The 18,467-nt window shown below is 36.9% G+C and overlaps 1 protein-coding gene across 5 annotated transcripts; it reads right to left on the bottom strand.

Moving 5' to 3' along the window:
* Positions 1-1,613: 1,613 nt before the first annotated feature.
* On the bottom strand, positions 1,614-13,203 carry LOC147485952 (ubiquitin C-terminal hydrolase 13-like). 5 transcript variants are annotated; one of them, XM_086571199.1, is made up of 32 exons: positions 13,049-13,203; positions 12,898-12,964; positions 12,637-12,796; positions 12,388-12,545; positions 11,569-11,834; positions 11,245-11,463; positions 11,022-11,130; positions 10,810-10,925; positions 10,329-10,427; positions 9,044-9,153; positions 7,676-7,750; positions 7,182-7,260; positions 6,928-7,074; positions 6,756-6,836; positions 6,526-6,645; positions 6,267-6,389; positions 5,382-5,459; positions 5,163-5,251; positions 4,918-5,026; positions 4,770-4,838; positions 4,542-4,652; positions 4,347-4,402; positions 4,055-4,232; positions 3,861-3,962; positions 3,719-3,790; positions 3,236-3,301; positions 3,089-3,154; positions 2,845-2,931; positions 2,615-2,728; positions 2,376-2,450; positions 2,179-2,265; positions 1,614-2,089 (listed from the first exon to the last, which is right to left on the bottom strand). In XM_086571199.1, exons 1-32 carry the CDS (start codon positions 13,079-13,081, stop codon positions 2,048-2,050), a joined length of 3,363 nt encoding a protein of 1,120 aa, XP_086427325.1. In that variant the 5' UTR covers positions 13,082-13,203; the 3' UTR covers positions 1,614-2,047. The 5 variants fall into 5 exon arrangements, with proteins under 5 accessions (XP_086427325.1, XP_086427323.1, XP_086427324.1 ...); XM_086571197.1 differs by having other exon boundaries at positions 2,615-2,731; positions 13,049-13,202; XM_086571198.1 differs by having other exon boundaries at positions 12,637-12,799; positions 13,049-13,202.
* Positions 13,204-18,467: the final 5,264 nt, after the last annotated feature.

Genomic DNA, 18,467 nt, shown 5'->3' on the forward strand with positions numbered 1-18,467 from the left:
CAGCCACCACTAATCGTAGCGAAATCTCATACAATATCTTGCCTTAAGAAGGTATGTAGCATGACCCAAGACTCCATTACACCGTATTCATGCATCTCCCATACATCAAGCACGGTTCCGGAAAAGAAAACCACACAAAGATTCTCACCAAAAATTGTCAAACACATGAGGGAATCACAGTTTTTATTTGCAGGCAATGGCAACTCATATAATTCTTTGGTCCAACAGCCATAAACAAGAATTATTTTCTTAGAAACATCTATTGCATTACTTGCTAACCAATTAAGACAGCCATCATGAAATATACCGAAGGAATCATGGTCAAACTTTTTATAAGGAATATTTTCATGGAAATTACTTCTCCGCACGACCTTAGCATTGGAGTACTTCTTTTTGGGATAGGCATTAAAAGAGTACTCAATTACATTGATAGTGTCACCACTATCAAACTCAAGTACTACTATATTGTACTCCATTGCATGCTCATCATACCAAAAACCAAATACATCACTGTGAATCCGCCAAACATAATTCACACCGCTATTAGGACAACAGTATTGATAATCACGGAGATTAAACAGTATTGTTTCATACTTTTCACTAGAACATGAATTAAATATGAAGAGACGCCCCGTATCAAGGTGATATAAACATAACAATTGATTAAAAGAACCTAGTATTTTGTAGGACTGTAGAGTGGTTTGAAGTTCAACTGGGAATAATGACGGCCGAGAATCTGAATCGGGATAAATGGTTTCAGCTGGATATAAATTGATAGAGATAGTTTCTGATGACTGGAGCAAACTCAAGCGTGCGTAATTCAGTAGTAATGTATTAAGGTCGATTCTTTTTCTGAACGAACAGCATGCATGCCAATGAAGTGAGGGTCGTTGAGTAAGTTGCACCAGTCTTTGCATACGCACCTAAAACGTAGAAGAGACTTTACAGGCAATCTTGCTAGTATGTTCTCCGTGACATCGAGTGGGAAGACTTGTGATGTCATCGTCATCTGCTGCCTAAAGAGAAAGAATCTACCTACCTAGGGAAGAAGGCGTTTTTTAGGTTTTTAAGGTCAGGTTGGGATATAAATCGGTGGTACACACCAACGGCCCACCCATACTGGAATTTATGGGCCGAAGCCTTTCCCCATATATCCACGGTACCAACCCTAAGCCTTTCTTGGCCCATTGATCATTTGCAAATTGCAACTCTTTTTGGGGTGAGCACATCCGCAACATTCTTATTAATCATAAAAATTCCCCAGTTACGTTTTCACTAAAACCAAAAACAACACACTAAGTCATTTTTTCCTACCAGAACACCTTTTTGTTTTTCTTCTTCTTCTCCAAGGCGCTTTTTCATTTTCTATTATTTTGTTTTCTACTCGTATAGACCAGAAACTTAATAACAACTTATTATACGTACATGCAAAAGGATATTTGTATCTCTTTTTGAGTTGAGGAGAGTAGGAGACTGCCATTCATTTTAGATAATTGCAAATTTTGTACATAATCAATACAAGAACTGCAGAGAAGAGCCTTACACCCTGAATATTGATCCAGAAACGCCCTAATCCAGAACACAGAAAATTATGCATCCCCACACCTAACATATCTAGACAAAGAAAAAATATATAAATTTATAAAACGGAATGTACATGACAACCCACTATACGCTGTATACACCCGCTATGTCCAAAATAACCTAATGTATACTAAAGAAATTGCACGGGAAATGACAAAAGCTCACCCGAGAAGGGGGCTTCATGATAACGAAGAACATAAGGGTTGTCATCACGAGGGGGTTGTCATCAATGGTAGAAAAAACACACGGCACATAGAAAAATAGTCCACTTCACCCTCACGGCAAAGAATACAAAGCCAACAGACCAATACCCCAACCTTAAGGACAGCACCTCTAGACCAGCCTCTTTAACCCCATGGATGTCGGTGTGTATGTTATAAATTTCATCCTCCTCGGCGATCTCATCAAACCCGCACCACGGGGTTCAACCAAACACTGGGATGGAGGCTCACCACCACAATTTTCAGTTATAGATTTTCACCGGCTTCTCATATGCATGGCGATTCTGCAAGGTCGGGAAACAAGAACATGCCTCAAAACACAGAAGAAGTCACAAAGCTCTATAAACTATAGGTCAATCAAATAGCACTAGACCTGGTTCGCTGTATAAGCCCTTTTAGGAGCACTGTCGGAGTGCTCTAACCCAAGATACTGCTCCCATGCTCCATAGACATCTCTTCTCTGTGGGCAAAATTATGGAAAAGAAAATAATTATCGACTGAAAATAATATAACAAATACAAGCCAAGAAACAAAGTTAAGAAAATAAATAAATAAAACAGACTGACAAACCTGGAATCGGCTAGAAACTATATCGCTGTCCTGGAGGTACTCAGGTCGACCCAAAGACAAAAACGCAAATTTCCACTAAACAAAAAATTGCAACTTGAATTCAGAATTTATCTCATCAGTATAATCGTCTCCCATAAGCTGATATCCATACTGGTTGAGTTTGTGCTCAACACAGTATTACTAAGCACCAGTGTAAGATAATCACTAATATTCATGCATTGTGCACATGAAAGAAATACCTTGAAGAACTCCTCGTCTGGTACTTGCAATTTCTTCTGGATACGCACTTTAACTTCAGCTAAAGTCTCGCCATCACGAATGATCAAAAAGAATGGTTCACCAAAATTCTGAACCTGCTGCTTAAAGACAAAAAAGTTTCAAAAACATATATCATCCAATGCAAGAAGTGCCCTTCATCACTGGACATGTACCAATAGGAACTCGACCAGTGCGTAATATTTGAACTAACCAGCTGATTCTGAGAGCTTTCTTTGGTGAAATGGTAAACATGAATAAGGCGATCATGAGCACCAAGGTTTTTCTCTTCCTCAGGAATCTGCGACAGAACAAATAAGAAGATCAAGCTATTTTCCTAGCACAACGATCTAAAACCCAACCCAACCCCTCTACCACCAAATATCCACCCACACATAACTTCTGAAATATATCCACTAACAAATATTAGTGTCTAAGAGGAGAAAAATGTATGTTACCTCCTCTGCGCGTAGTGTCCAATACTGGTCATTTATATTCTCAATCTTTTCGCTAGCTGGAAAAATCTGCAAGAATTTAATTGCGAACTCTCAGATGAAATAGATAAGTGCTAGTACCAACAGTAGCCAAATAGAATGTCTCCAAACCTTATATATCTTATGATAGAACACTTCGAGCAATCTAAGTTCCGCATTAGGATGAGACAGCTCAACCTGTTACCAAATACCAACCAGGGTCACTCAATTTTAACTCAATGTAATTCTACAAACATGTTACTAGGCATGGACGAAAATATCCAATGTATCAAACAATATTGGTGATATATTATATCCACCGAAAATTCTAAGTAACTAAGAGAATGAGGGGGGAGAATCGATAAACGGGGATATATATAGGGCAGTCAACAATCATAATTTCAGGAACAAAAGTTTCTACAACAGATAATAAATGAGAGCTTCCCCACTACGAAGAAAACGAGAACATAGCATGAATGTATAGTAAGCAATAACTACCCTTTGGTTTAAGGTCATTTATCGTGTCCCTACTACTACTACGGTACTACCTACTCAACAAGAATCTGAAAAAAAAACATAAATACACAAAATGTGTACATTGTAGACAATAATCACCTTTGTTTTCAGATCATTTATCACGTCTCCCACAGTGCTCTGTTTTGGCAGTCTGATACTGTGAATCACTACCTGAAAATGGAACGGATTTAGAAACAGATGAACAACAAATAATTAAGACCTTATATGAATGTATACTTACTTCATCTTTGGTCGCATGATGAAAGGCAACCTTGAGTGTTTTTAACCCTTGCAATTCTGGTAAAGGAATGTCCAGTACTTCGTAGTACAAGATATCAGAAGTCTGTGGAAGAAGTCCATTATAATTACACGGTCATTCATAAAACAACTGTTCATTGAAAACATGTGTACCAAAAAACCTGATAGATGAACCACCTGATTGTAGTGGACCAGCATATCTGACAAATGGTCCATACCCCTGTACTTAATAGGAGCTGGTTTAGGTTGCTGAGAATAACAGTTGTGAGGGGTAAGCCTAATCTTTGATGGATCATCAACACCAAGTTGGCCAGCAACTCTTTCCACAACATCATCATAACTGAAAAGCTTAGATCTGGAAATTTACATGGAAAATGAGTTTGGAGATCTTCAATAAGATATTTCAGTATAACGACTGCGGGGCTATTCGATATAAAGATACGACGACAGCAGACATGTATGTGCTTACAGCTCTAAACAGAAATCATCCTCCTTTGGCTTCTCCAGCGATCGGAAATGAACAACCTAGAAAACATACAACGTATATTACTCTCTATTATTCATTGGTTTTTCCTCGAATAAAATTGGAAGGAGATATATACAAAATAGTAAGATATACATATATTACTCTTAGAAGTGGAATCTCATTTAAACTCTATTGTACCTGGCGATTATGCACATATTCCAAAAACGAAGGAACGTCAGGATAACGACATTGTTGCCTACTTTCAACTGGAGACAATTTTTGAAAACAGACAATGTCTCCATCTTCAAGCTGCAAAAGAATTAAAAACAAACTAATTACCACGATCAGATATAGTCCTGACCAACTACACCAAGCAGTTGTAACACAGTTTATACACTTCCAAATATGAAAAGACATGTTATATACCTGGCTAGCTCGAAATGTTAGCTTCTTGTCGATGGGTTCGCACATGACATTCGGCTCAAACTTTATTTCCTGAAAAACATGAAGTATACTAAGAAACTTTTACAACAGAAGTACATGACATAAATCCAAGTACGTGATGGAAATTCACCTCGTAAAGTTCTATTTCTTGAGTAGACGCAAAGCCAGCCATTTCATTTAGTTTTGTCAATATTTCTGAAGGCCTACCACTGCCCTTCACAAAAATCCTCCCGACATAACTGAGACAGATAGAAATCATTAGCTTCTTCCTCTTATTCTTTTTTTCTTTTTTCCAACCAGTATACTAAAAGTAGGGAAATAGAATCATGCCAACTCCAAAGAAAATGGGGAAGGCAATTAAAAAAGATGAGTTACCGGAATTCTTCTTTTATAGGGTCATAAAGTTTAAAGAACAGTAGAATATCTTCTTTGGTCTTTTCAGGAGGTTGAATAGGGTGCAAATCCTGCACAGCCAATAAAAAATCACTATGGTCAGCTAAACTGACGAGTTACAAGGAATATGAAATAAGTTTAAGATACACAAAGTTCTAGAGAACATATTCACAAATTCATTAATGGGTAAAACACCATTACCGGCCCAAGTTCTATTTCCAAGAACAACTTTAATTCTGCATTGTGAGCCTTGTTCGATACTTCCCTCAACTGTCCAACCTACAATGCCAGAAAAGAAAATTAATTTACTTGAGCAACAAAAATCTTACCTCACTCATACAACAGTATCTAATATAGCAACGTATCTAAATCAAGGTAAAAATCTCATAGAATTTGCATTGCAAATAGAAAAACGATAGAAAAATGACAAGAAAAATCTCAACAAGCTATGCCTGATGTCATCTGACTCTGATCATATTCCAAACTTACTATAATCAGAGTTCAAGAATTGAACCCATAAAAGGAAACATATCTTCCATCTCTACAATGAATCGGTATACAGTCCCGCAGAGATGTGCAACCTTAACCATTTATAATAGGGAAAAAACACAACTATGAGTAATGCAAGAGCCAAGGGCCAGCCAGTCTCCAGCTTGACATCTTGGAGACCAGCCACATATACTATGATACAGGTCAAACAGCATGCACATCTAAGACGCATATCATTTTCTTTAAATATAGATGCGTACCAAAACATACATCTGTCACACCGTGTATCACAAGAGACTTACAAATATGGTATTCTCTAGTTTTCTTTAAATATATGATAAAACCAAGACTACAAGCAGTCTAGCACAAAATACATACATACTCAAACTACACCATAAATGTTAAGCACTTAAAAGTTAAAACCAATCCTATTTTCAAGTACATCTTCCTGTTCACATGTTCAGTTGTTGCCTTCTGTGCATCCAGTTTGACAATTCAACAGAAAGAGTTGTGCACGCATGCACACACATACACACCCACAAACATGACCTAAAAAAATTTCAAAATAGGGAGAAGGGCATGGCACAAGTTACTTACAGATTGCATCTCCTCCAGAGGCGTCAACGGTCTATTTGGACGATATGTATGGTTTTGGCGCTTAGCCCAGAGCCAAAACCGCTGAAACTGAACTGGTACACCAAACTCCTTTGCAACTTCTTCCTGCAAAACACTTTCAAATTCATTCAATCTATTGCCATGATAGGTAACAAACTAACAACATTCTAAGCTTCATCTGAAACACTTAAATAGTTTAACCACTAAAACTAGAGAAATGCCAAACACTCTGACTCGATACCTTGAAGGTATTGAAAATCATCTGCTTTTGTATACGAAAACAGCGAACTTTATCATGATCCACAAGATCAAAATAAATATCTCTGCCAATCTGTTCGGCAAGGTCCTCGTTCCGTGCAACCTACATCAGCATGTCTGGCTTAGTATTGCTCAAGATATTGAAGAGAAATTATTATATATTCACACTAATTGTTAACTGCAATCACTCATGAAACAAGAGCAAGTCCAAACCTTTATAATGGTATAAAGGTGAGCCTCAGCTTTTTCCTTTTTCTTATGCTCCTTCTCTTCTTGTTCTTTCTTCAACCTTGTCTATGAGATCACAATGGACATGCTCAGCTAAAGCCTTTTAGAAACAAACATCCAAGATGCCAGTCAATGATATATATAATATGAATCTTACCCGGAGGTGTTCAGCAATATCTTGTTCATCTACATTACAAATTATCTTTTCCTTGTCACTTTCCCGGATATAGACAAGCATGTAAGCATTTGAGTATTTCGTAAATTTAAATGGAGTGTTATTGAACCCAGGATTCTGCTGAGGTAACTGTTGCGCATCAAAATGAATAAACATTAGGGAGAAATGGATTAGGAAAAGATATGCGTACTAACTGTGAAAACCGGGCAAAAGAAGATATCATTCATTAGAAATACCTCTTCCTCCCCACCATACTGTTCCTCTAAAGCTCTCTTCATATCTTCTTTTGTTACCCGCTCATCATCAAATTTTAACCTATAAGTGAAGTCTCGCTTACTGATATAGATCTTGGAGATTTTAAACAAATATTCCTCATACTTAGCAAATATTTAATGAAATAAAAAGTAAATTGGTAATGTGACCGCATAAGCAGAGAGAAAGTGGAACGCTTTATGGTTTTCTTTCTTTCTTTTTTGTTTTTGATGAGTGGCCATTTTGATATTTTTTTTCATAGGTAGGAAACTCTAAACAATCAAAGATAAAATACAAATACAAGCAAAACAAAAGCACTCGAACAAAAGAATCAAATAAGTAGAACAAAAATACACAACACGAGGAGGCATAACCAAAATGATATAACACAAAAAGGAGCAACTTAAGTCATGTGCTATTTCATATAATCTGCAACAAATATGGTAAAAACAAAAAATATCAGAAATATGCTACATACCAGTGGTCGGAGAGGGTTGGCCTGATAAAAGCATAATAGTGTCCACCATGCACCCCTCCGCTGTGAACCAAAACACTGCAAAGCAACAGGAATGATAAAGTTAATACAGGAACTGTGTGCAACTCCGCAAGTAAATAATGTTGTGATATGTATTTAGATTTTAGAATCCAACAGGAAAAACACTCCAGATGATTTAGTTCTAAAAACTTGACTACTCACATAAAGTTCCTACTCTTCGAAGCTAACCATAACAAATACAGACAGACCATTTCGGCCATCTGTATTGTATTATTTTTCTGTTCTACCTCTTTTTCTGTTGGAACCTAAGATTCCACGTTAGAAATCAGAAAGTCCCAATAAAAACCATTTAGTCATGTGGTATAGTGTGAACAAATTACATACCCCATTGACTAATACGAAAGAAAGTTTTTGATATCGCAAATTGAATCATCAGCATCGTGACGTGTCATCAAATTACAAATGCTTTCCTTCCATCTTGACCGTGGAACCTCTACGGTCTGTTGAATAGCAACTTTTTCAAGATGCCACCTTCTCAAGAAGTCTCATAATGAGACAATCTTGCACTGAACTACTAGGACTAAGTTGGTGACTTTAGGAGCCCAGGATACTAAACTTCTAAAGCATATCTCACTACGGAAATCATGCTTAAATTGCTAATTTTCTCTGCCACATTTGCATAGAGAGGATCAGTTAGGAATTTTCACTGATCTTTTAAGCTGATTGACGAAAAGAAGTTATTGCAACACCATTACCCAACAGAAGAAAGCTACACTAAATGGTACGGAATCACTTTCAAATCTTCTTACAGCAAACCAGAATTAAGGTAGAATGCACCAAGCACCCCACTAGAGCTTCCTTGGCACCATATTATTTTAGTCGGTTTCACTGTTTGTAAGGCTTGTACAAAGGGAAGGAGTCACTTTTGCTAAGAAGGAAGGAGACAATCAAGCAGTTATTAGAGGCCTAAACTGCCCTGAAGATGCTAGCTGGAGGATGCAAAGTGTAGTTAGAACTACTGTTGGCCCTTCTGGACAGATGTTCTTCTTTTTGTTTTAATTGGGTTTCTAGGAACTCTAATGGACAGGCCCATGAGCTTGCTAATTGGGCCTTCAGGCACAATGCCTCTGATCCTAGTTGGTTGTCTAACTATAACTGTAGACTGTATGAGTTTTAAGTTAAAAATAAATAAATAAATAAAGTTATTTGTAAGGCAAGCTGATAAATCAGTTGACCCAAATTAAACAACAGCAATGCTGATCCAAAAGATCCCATAACTCATTATACAGGAGAATAAATTTATTATGCGAGCACAAACAAGGCACTCGGTGATTATATAAATAACCTTACCTATGCAGTGTATAAAGGTTGCGAACACTCCTATCCGCATCTGGCGACAAATACTTGCCGTTCTCTCTGTCAAGGTCAAGTTCCAAAGGGAACTCATATCGATCATTAATCTGCAGCAGGAAAACCGCCTCCAATAGTTACGAAACATTGTTTTTTAATATATTTGAGTGAATACTGATCTAGAAATAACATTTCTGGCCAAAACTACACACAACGTATATGCAAAATGATGTCTGTGATTTGGAACCAATTCCAGAAATTAAGTCTTCATATCTTCATGTCTGTGATTTCAGTGTTGCTTAAGCTTGCAAATACAATTTATTGACTAATTTAATTTGTTATTATAGACACATGCACTGACAGAAGCAAAAGGATAAACTCATCAAGGGTCAAGATAGCTTTAGCTAAAAAACCTTTACAAGCGAAAAAAGCACCATCAATTTTTTTTCTTTTTTCCTTCCCTTCTGTTTCTTTTGCTTGGTAAAAATACCCATTCTCATGGAGTTACACTTTACTTCTCTTTGCCAATAAAACCACATGGGAGAAGGGAGAACCCCTCTCAGGTTTTTCTCTGCTTCTTCCATGAATAGCTCCAGAAATTACAATCCAGTCAACAACAGGGGATCAGTTCTACCATTATAGCCAATAGGACAGGAGGGGTAAGAAAATATCAAATACTGAACAAAAAAAGAGCAATGGATTGGAAATGTGAAGCATATAACACCACAACACTAGCAATGCAATCTTGTCATGTTCATGCAAGTTGTTAACCAGAAGAGTTCTAGCCACAAAACAAAGCAAGCAAAATGACAGAAGTAAAACAATATGATGGAGCTAATTTAGTTGATGAGCATTTCACCAGGAATACAAACAAAAAAAATATATTTTGCCTCGAACAGTTAATTATAAGTGCAAAATGGATGGAAAAAAAAGTTAACCCGATTTGGCAACTATATTTAGGGATCATTTTTAATTTTCAGATTGATACGCATGTTCCTTTTAAACGGATTTGCAAAATTCAAATGGTTGAATACTTTTTCTGCCAAGTCCAAATCAATCCTTGATGGATTTTGCTCTAATCCGCAAAGTTTTCGCTATGGGCCTATGATGAAGTTACCTTACAAGATTTTAATTGCATGACATATGCCAAAATCAGAAATCTATATACAAGGCAGACAATAACAGCAAGACTAATTTACTTCTTTAGCATAATAACTACTTTAACAGCAGCTATCACATTTGTTAAGACGTCTTACAAAATACATTTCATTAATTAAATACTGACCTTAACCATGGTATCCCGCATGAAATCATATTCAAAACGTTTTAGCTGAAGTTGAAGTACAGGGGGGAAATCAATGAAAAGAACACCCTTCTTAGCATCCTGAAATGACCATAAAATATATCATTGCAATGTCAAATTACTGTGGAAAACGAAAGTAAGCACTCAAGAAACATATATTGTATATCATTCCAACGTCCACATTTGCGCTTAGGTACACATGAAGTGTCAAGAAGTGCTCATGTAATCCATTCAAAGATACAGATTATACAACACATTTGCATCAATCAGAAACACATCCATCAAGGCAGTGTCACATAAACAATTAAACCCTAATAATTCACACTGAAAAAAGCCAGCCTAGACTTCAGGTGACTTCAAAGTATGAATCCCAACGCGTCAGTAGGTAGGTAAAAAGGTCCACATTTCCATATTTCACAGTATATAAATGTAAGTGTATCACATAGTGTGGATAGTTACCAACCTGCAAACCATGTTGCTCAGCATGGTACTTATTATCACCTTCAAGACGTTCAACTTCGACATACTTGTCAAAAGAAGCATATACATCCCGACAACCTTTAACATCGAGCTGAAGGTCTGTCACAAATATACAAAAACATAAGAATTTCATAAGATCATGAAAATTTCGGCACTCATAATTCATAAAATCTAGTATTAATCCCAAAAAAATACCATAAAATGACTCCTTCCTTGTAGATTTGTAATCCACATTAATGCATTCAATATAATTCATGTGATGCCCCTCAAATAATTGTTGTATGGTACCCTCCACAACAGTTCCCTGCATTAATAAATGAATATGAGAATGCAAAAATAAATAAATCCCACCTCATACCACCCCTTCCCCTCCCTCCCCCCCAACACACCCCACAATTATAATACCTCGAAGCAATACCTTCATTTTGTCTTCAAGCTTTTCACAAAGAACCCTATTGAGTTCTTGCACATCATGCTGCATGAAAGAATCATATGTGTCCCAACCAAAAGACTTGGTCAGCTCCTTTGTAGCCACACTGTTGTCACTGTATTGGAGCTTATAAAACAAGCTCTGCAAAGCTAGAGGTATGCTTCCTGATGGCATGTCATTCTCTGTCGTTGGCATATGGTAAACAGCCTGTACTCCCAAGAAAACAAAATTCTTATAAAGACAACTTCTATATCTAAAAGATCAATAATATCTAACGAGAGAGAGAGAGAGATCAGGGTCCTGGGCACCAACCTTTCTGAAGTAGGGAATATGATACAGAGTTTGAAGTAAGGAGTTCATGTAACAGGTTGCTCCCTGGTTCTTAAGTCCAACATAACCTGTTTCCTTTTTCGAGTCATATGACCAGTAGTCCACAACCTTACGGACGGCAACCTCAGCCTCAACAATTAATGTATCGTTGTGAAGAAAACCTTTACTAAGGTCATACAGTTCGCCGAGAGGCATGAACGAAGTAAACCCCCAATCACTCTCTCGTGCATTAAAGTTATGTTGTGTGTCTGCAAGAAGAGTAAGGACTCGTTTATTATTAACAGACAAAGTGTCTTACCATACCTAGATATAAGCTATATATCCAAATATGTAAAATAACCAGCGAGAGAAACAAGATTGAATCTAAATCCATCTAAATGCCTCATTTACTACACAGATGAGCAAAATGTATTACGCCATTTACGTGCAATAGAAATTTTGCCAACCCTGCCCAAAACCACTCTTTGGAGTTAGAGCAATAAGTATTATAGTGGACTAGTGCTTATTATGGATTATTAAATGTGTCTTACTGTATCTCGAAATAAGCTACACTGTATATTAAACGAGTGGAGTCCAAATATGTAAATAACCATAGCAGAGAATTAAAAATGATTGCAAATCCATCCAAAAGCCCTAATTTACTAAGTATACGAGGAATATGTATGAAGTTTCTTTGGACTTATAGGAAAGATGCTTCCCTACTGAATTTACTCTGTTAACATACAGACATTACAACAACATTAAATACATTTTTAAATTTTACACTTAAAAAGGACGTAGAGTTAGTAAAAAAAAACAAACCTTTTCGCACAGTATACCGATTGGAAGCTTGATTAACCACTGACAAACTGAACTGAGCATATCTACTCCAACCATAAGGCAAATTAGGTGAATCCGCTACATCTAGATACATCGACAAATGATCTACATTGTTCCCTTTAGGAAAAACCAACACCCGCCTAATCCAAAACACGCAATTATCAAAAAATCAATTCAAAAAAAAATAAAACAAATGTATACAAAAAATAAAACAAATGAGTATATACATACCATTTAAAACTGCCAACTACAAAAACCTCTGAATAATGCTTCTTAATATTCAACCTAGTAAAATTCTCAATAGTCCAAGTAAATCTGGACGTTGGTGGATCCTCAACTTGTTGATTATTATTATTCTCTACAGTAGTACTAGCTGCTGTATCTGTTTGAGCTACTAAATTATTAAAAAAAAAAAAAAATCAATACAATGTCATCAGTAAATAAAATCAAATCATCAAATTAATCGAAATGAATTCAATCAATTTATAATACCTTCCATTGGTTGAGGAACTTCAGTAGTGAAATCAGAGTGTGGTACTAACATCTCTTCATCTTCTTGCTATCAAAAACAAAAAAAACAAATCTCAGTTAAAACCCTAGCTAACAATTAGAATTGTAAATAGAAATTGAAAAATTATTTTACATCTAACGGTGGTGGTGGAGTCATCATAGTCATCGGTTAATGCCAGAGAAGGAAAATGAGAAAAATGACAAGTGAAAAAAAGATGTTGTTGTTGGTGCAGATGACTGGGTTTTTTAATTTCGAGGAAGGGTGATTTGGTAAATTGAGAGGAAGGGTGATTTGGTAAATTGAGAGGAAGGAAAAAAAAAAAGAAGGTGAAGAGAGAAAAGTCAGTGTAGACTGGAGTATTACTGTGTTCCTGCATGTCATGTGTGACACGTGGCAAATGTAAATCGGTGTTTCGAATATTACCCTACTAGGGAATGTAAAGTGTTGTTGTATGTGTACATGCAGCCTTTGGATGGGTTTAGAGATTGAGGAGTAAAAACGTAACCACGATTCTACGAGTAATTTTAATGGCTTAAAACAAAATCTTTAATCTGTAATAATTAAAGTTTGAATTTCGTATATTCTTTCTCTCAATCATAAATTTGCCTAGATTGAATTTAAATGGTAAAGATGGTGACATAACATTTTTGGTTAAAAATAATTTTTCCTTCTAGAGAATATTAATTCTAAATCTACTTTTTCATTTTATTTTCTATTAGGTATAATTTTTGCTCATATACAAAAACAAAAAGACCAAATTTAGGAGGTGTTTGTTTTTTGCTACTTATAAGTGATTTGCTATTTATAACTTTTTGTAAGTCGAGTTTTATAATTTTTGTAAGTCTAGTTTTACTATTTATGTTTTTGTCATTTATAAATAGCAAAAATATACCATAAAAATGGTCTACCTTTTATAAGTAGTTGAAAAACAAACACTCAACACCCAAAAAAAAATGGGACACCACTTGCAATGAGAATAAGTAGTAAACACTTACACAAACCAAAAAACAAACCCCCCTTATTTTTTTTTATTTATTTTTTATTTCTTACAGTTGTTATGACTAATACAATGGATGGATGTTTCATTACCTTCGTATTCATATGCGTGGTCACTAATGTGGAGATGCAACTTTACTCATTGATGGGTGTAAATTATGGTAGGACTCTCACACTTTTATTTGTAACTTAAGTTTTTCAACCATTCAGAAGATCTAATTAACTTGTCTTTTTTCATTAGCACATTTGTTCTCATTTATCTTTTAACGCCCACAGATAACATGGTTGGTCAATGATCAAATAAGATATCGTTGTCAATATCAAGGCATCAAGCTCTTGCTATATAAGTTTTATTCATTGGTGGGACTATATAAGTTATCATGCATGTGATGATATTTTGGCATAATATATAAGATATAAGTACTGTAAAGCTCTTGCTTTCTAGAAAATGAGGTTATGTGATTATATATTTGTGAGCACTTATTACATGAAGTTTGACCCATGCCATGTTGTGATGTATGTCTTCCATTGTCATCTGCCTTGCCACGATTCAAGTGAATTCTATATGGTTTTATTTACTTTTATATTGTGTAGGTGACTGGACTTCCTAATCTATGTACCACTTGTTATGTGAACCCCTCCATTCACATATATATTAGCAACGATTGCTAATTCCGAGTACGTTATTTAGGAAACACGAGAGATGCCACTGGAATTTTTGTATACATTGTGCCATATTTCAAGTGTTAGCAAAATATATAGATGAGAGTCCAATTGATATTGGATTGATCACTGATAACAAGTATATATGTTGATTTTGTATACATTTTGGATTTGTTGTATTCATAGGAAGATTTTGTGTGTGTGTGTGTTTTTTTTTAGATTTAGTTTTCTTAACAACCATAGCCTTTGGCAGTTTTAAAACATGAGAACACGAAGATGCAATGGAATTTTTCGAAACTGTTCTTCAAACTCTAAATACTTAAAATTTTCAGATTCTTGGTAGTGCGTGTTAAGGTTTAATGGTAACTACATGATCTCAAATCGAGTTGTTTAATTACTGCAATAGCAAAATGATTTCTCTTATCTTTTTCTGACTGCATGTCTTAGCTGCCTAATGGAGAAAGTAGAATCTACTGATAGTCTAATTCGTCTGTATATCTTTAGATGTTAGCACTACAAGTTTAGACCAACTATTGATAAACCACTTAAATGGTAGAATTCGGCAGATATGTCTAGGTTGCAACAATCAATGTGAATTATCCATTTAAAGATCAATTGATGTTTTCACGACGATTTTGGTTATTCAACTTGGGCTTTGGATTTCTGGTGGTGGCAAAAATTATGGCACAATTGGTTATCCAACGTCACTTGATTTTTATTTATATATTGGACACCAGGTACATCTGTATGTTTATGTTTTTCCTTTTAATCTAAAAATTAATGAATATAATATAAAGTTGAACATTATTCATTTCTTCATGTTATACGTCAGATCATAGTACAAAATATCAAGATATGGGTGTTCATCGATACTCAATTTCTTGATATGTATCGTGTATATCATTCTCTTTAGGGATATTTTATATTGTTTGATATGCAAATATCGTTGATATATCTAAAATATCGACAAATATCATAGATATTGCGGATATTTCTTGATATATTACGATATATCATTTATATTTATTTGAAATATAATGGTAAATATCAAATAAAATTGTTATCTAAACAAAATATCAAAATATCACAATATATCATAAAATATCGAAAATATCATAAATATCATTGATATTTTACAGTTGTATATATTTATAAACTTGTCTCAATATTTATGCATCTTTTGTTGAAATCTCGATATTTATCGCGATATTTTGTACTATGCGTTAGATACCGTCTTCATGCAATTATTGTGCACGAGGGGGATGAGAAACATGGCCACTACTTGTGTCATGTGCACACTAGAGGAGAAAATTAGATTGAAATTAATAATGAATTGGTAAATTACTTTATTTATAAACAAATTAGAAAGTACGAAGTAAATAATATAATTAAACTATTGTTTTTAGGTTAGAACTTATGAACAGCGTGATGGTTTGGCAAAGCAACCTTATGTGCTCACATGAAGAGTGTATTTCCTTCCCTTATCGATACCCTCCCAGGTTACCAACGATAACTGGCTTTGGCTCACACCTGACAAATGCAAAAATTAAAAATAAAAATAAACAAGTAGCAAACAAAGCAAAACAAAAAAAGAGAAACTCCAACCTATTATGGCCTATTAGGTCCGACAATCCCAAACTACTATACAACCCACAGTGGTACCACCCAAAACCTCCACCCCTTTCATTTTCATCCGCCTCTTCCCTACGTCCTTGTCAAGTTGTCATCCTCCTTAGAGCATCTGAAGTCAAGATGATCACTCCGATTTTCGTCTCCATAGATAAAATAAATGTCTTGATCAAGCATATAATACATGCACGGATGCACCCAAGGCCATTCTCTCACTTCTGAAAAAACCCTAATTACCGCTGCGGTTGCCTATAATTCCATTGTAGTGGCATAATGTTGGAAGTTGGACTAAGTCAGCGGTACATAGGATAGGGTGTAACATAATGAAGGAAAAAAGGACCATGGTATCGTGATCGCCGAACCCTAGACCGTAGACGTGGCATGCGTACGGCCAGAAAGAGAGCCATGGGATGGCAAGATAGATGGACGGTCCAGATGGAGGGAGGAGGATATAAAAAGAAGAGGCCGCTGGAGAAAAGAGGAGACCGCTGGAGAGAGAAAAAGATGGTGAACAGTGAGGAGTAGAGAGAAAAAGAGAAGATTGTAAGGTGGAGATATTTTAGGTTCATACATTTGGCGCCGTCTGTGGGGACCAGATAAAAACAAGTTAGAAATGGCACCAAAGAGAGCAGCTGGTAGGCCAAAGAAAGTAGTGGTTCAGGAGCCGACGCCGGAGGCGGTGATTGATGAGGGGAAGGAGAAGAGGAGCGAGCCGCGGAAGAAACACGGCTGATGAGAGAAGAGATTGAAAGGATGAGAGAGGAAAATGACTAGCTAAGAAGAAAGAAAGAGAAGGTGGAGGAAGAGGATGGGGAAGAAGTGAGGGATCCGAAGAGAAGGATCTCTGAAGAGGAGGAGCCTGGGCCGGATCTTGTTGAAAACCCGGTAGCTGGCTTGACAATGGAGCAAGTGCAAGAAATGATAAACAACGACAGGGAGGCGAACCGGAAGCAAGTGAGTGGTCATGGAGGAACGGCCAGTCAAGTGGTGGTTGGCTTGAATTGCAACCCATTAGCAGATGAAATATGGGCTTCAGAGGTCCCAAAGCGGTTCACTCAGCCGAGGTTCGAGAGATACGATTGCAAGGGAGATCCAGCGGATCACATCCATCATTTTCGGCAACAAATGCTTATTTGGTAGGAGGCTCGGTATGACAGTCTGCAGTGTATGATGTTCTCATCTAGTCTGAAGGGAGGGGTATCGGATTGGTACTCCAGATTACCAGCGGGGAGCATCAAAAACTTCCAGGAGTTGGAGCAGGCATTCATAGATCACTTCATACATCAAAGAAGCGGGTGGTAGATATCGCAGCTTTATTCAATGTGCGACAAAGGTCCACGGAATCAGTTAGGGATTTTCTGTGCCGGTTCAAGGAAGAGACACTGAAAGTAGAAAATCTAGATGAGAGGACAGCGGTGATAGCATTTGAGAGAGGCTTGCGTCAGGGAATAGGAGTGCACCGGTTCGTGGCAAAGAATGAGATCACGACCTTGCACGAGCTGTATCCGCGAGTGGAAAAGTACATTAGATATGAAGATACCATGCAGAAGGATTCCAGGAAATCAAGGAAGGCAGTGTTGTCTTTGGAGAAGGAACGGGAACACCGGAGGGCAGAGACATCAGAAAATGAAAGCAGGGGATATCGCGGATACCGAGCACGGGCAGAAGGAAGCCGGGAAGGCGCCCGGAGCACAGGGAGAGGAAGCCATATCACGAGATGGAACAGACCCCTCTGATAAACCGTTGAGTGAGATCTTGCCCCTAATCAAGAATCTTCCGGGGTATAAGGGACCGCGAAGCACACCAATAGAGATACCAGAAAAACCTTTCTGTGCATATCATTAGGTACGAAATCATGAGACAAATGACTGTTATGCACTAAAATGGTTGATTCAGAGGATGGTGGAGAAAGGGAGAATGAGAGAGTTTGTGAGAGGCGCCCAGAATGAGGAGCGCCTGCCGCCTCAGGGAAGAATACTGGGAACCATCAATGTGATTTACAACGGTGAGGTTCTAAGTCATAACGTTCATAGAGACAAGGTAAAGCGAACTGCGAGTATTCAGCAGATCAATGAGAGAATGGATAGACCGTGGCAAAGAGAGGCGTCAACAACAGAAAAGGACAGAATTATATTTAGTAGCGCAAACTTACGGGCAGTGGACTCACCACACGAGGATGCACTGGTCATTACAGTCGCGATGAGATATTATATGGTGAAAAGGGTGTTGATTGATTGCAGAAGTGCAATAGATCTGTTATTTA

The sequence above is a fragment of the Coptis chinensis genome, chromosome 7 (assembly GCF_015680905.1).
Source record: "Coptis chinensis isolate HL-2020 chromosome 7, ASM1568090v1, whole genome shotgun sequence".
NCBI lineage: Eukaryota > Viridiplantae > Streptophyta > Magnoliopsida > Ranunculales > Ranunculaceae > Coptis > Coptis chinensis.

Bases quoted from the DNA above. Each gene is read 5' to 3' on its own strand.
- LOC147485952 (XM_086571195.1), bottom strand. From the start codon at position 13,081: ATGACTATGATGACTCCACCACCACCGTTAGAT. The intron at 11,835-12,387 runs GTTTGTTTTTTT...CTCTTCTTGCAG, and splicing joins TCGGTATACTGTGCGAAAAG to ACACACAACATAACTTTAAT. The intron at 10,428-10,809 runs GTTGGTAACTAT...TGGTCATTTCAG, and splicing joins CTGAGCAACATGGTTTGCAG to GATGCTAAGAAGGGTGTTCT.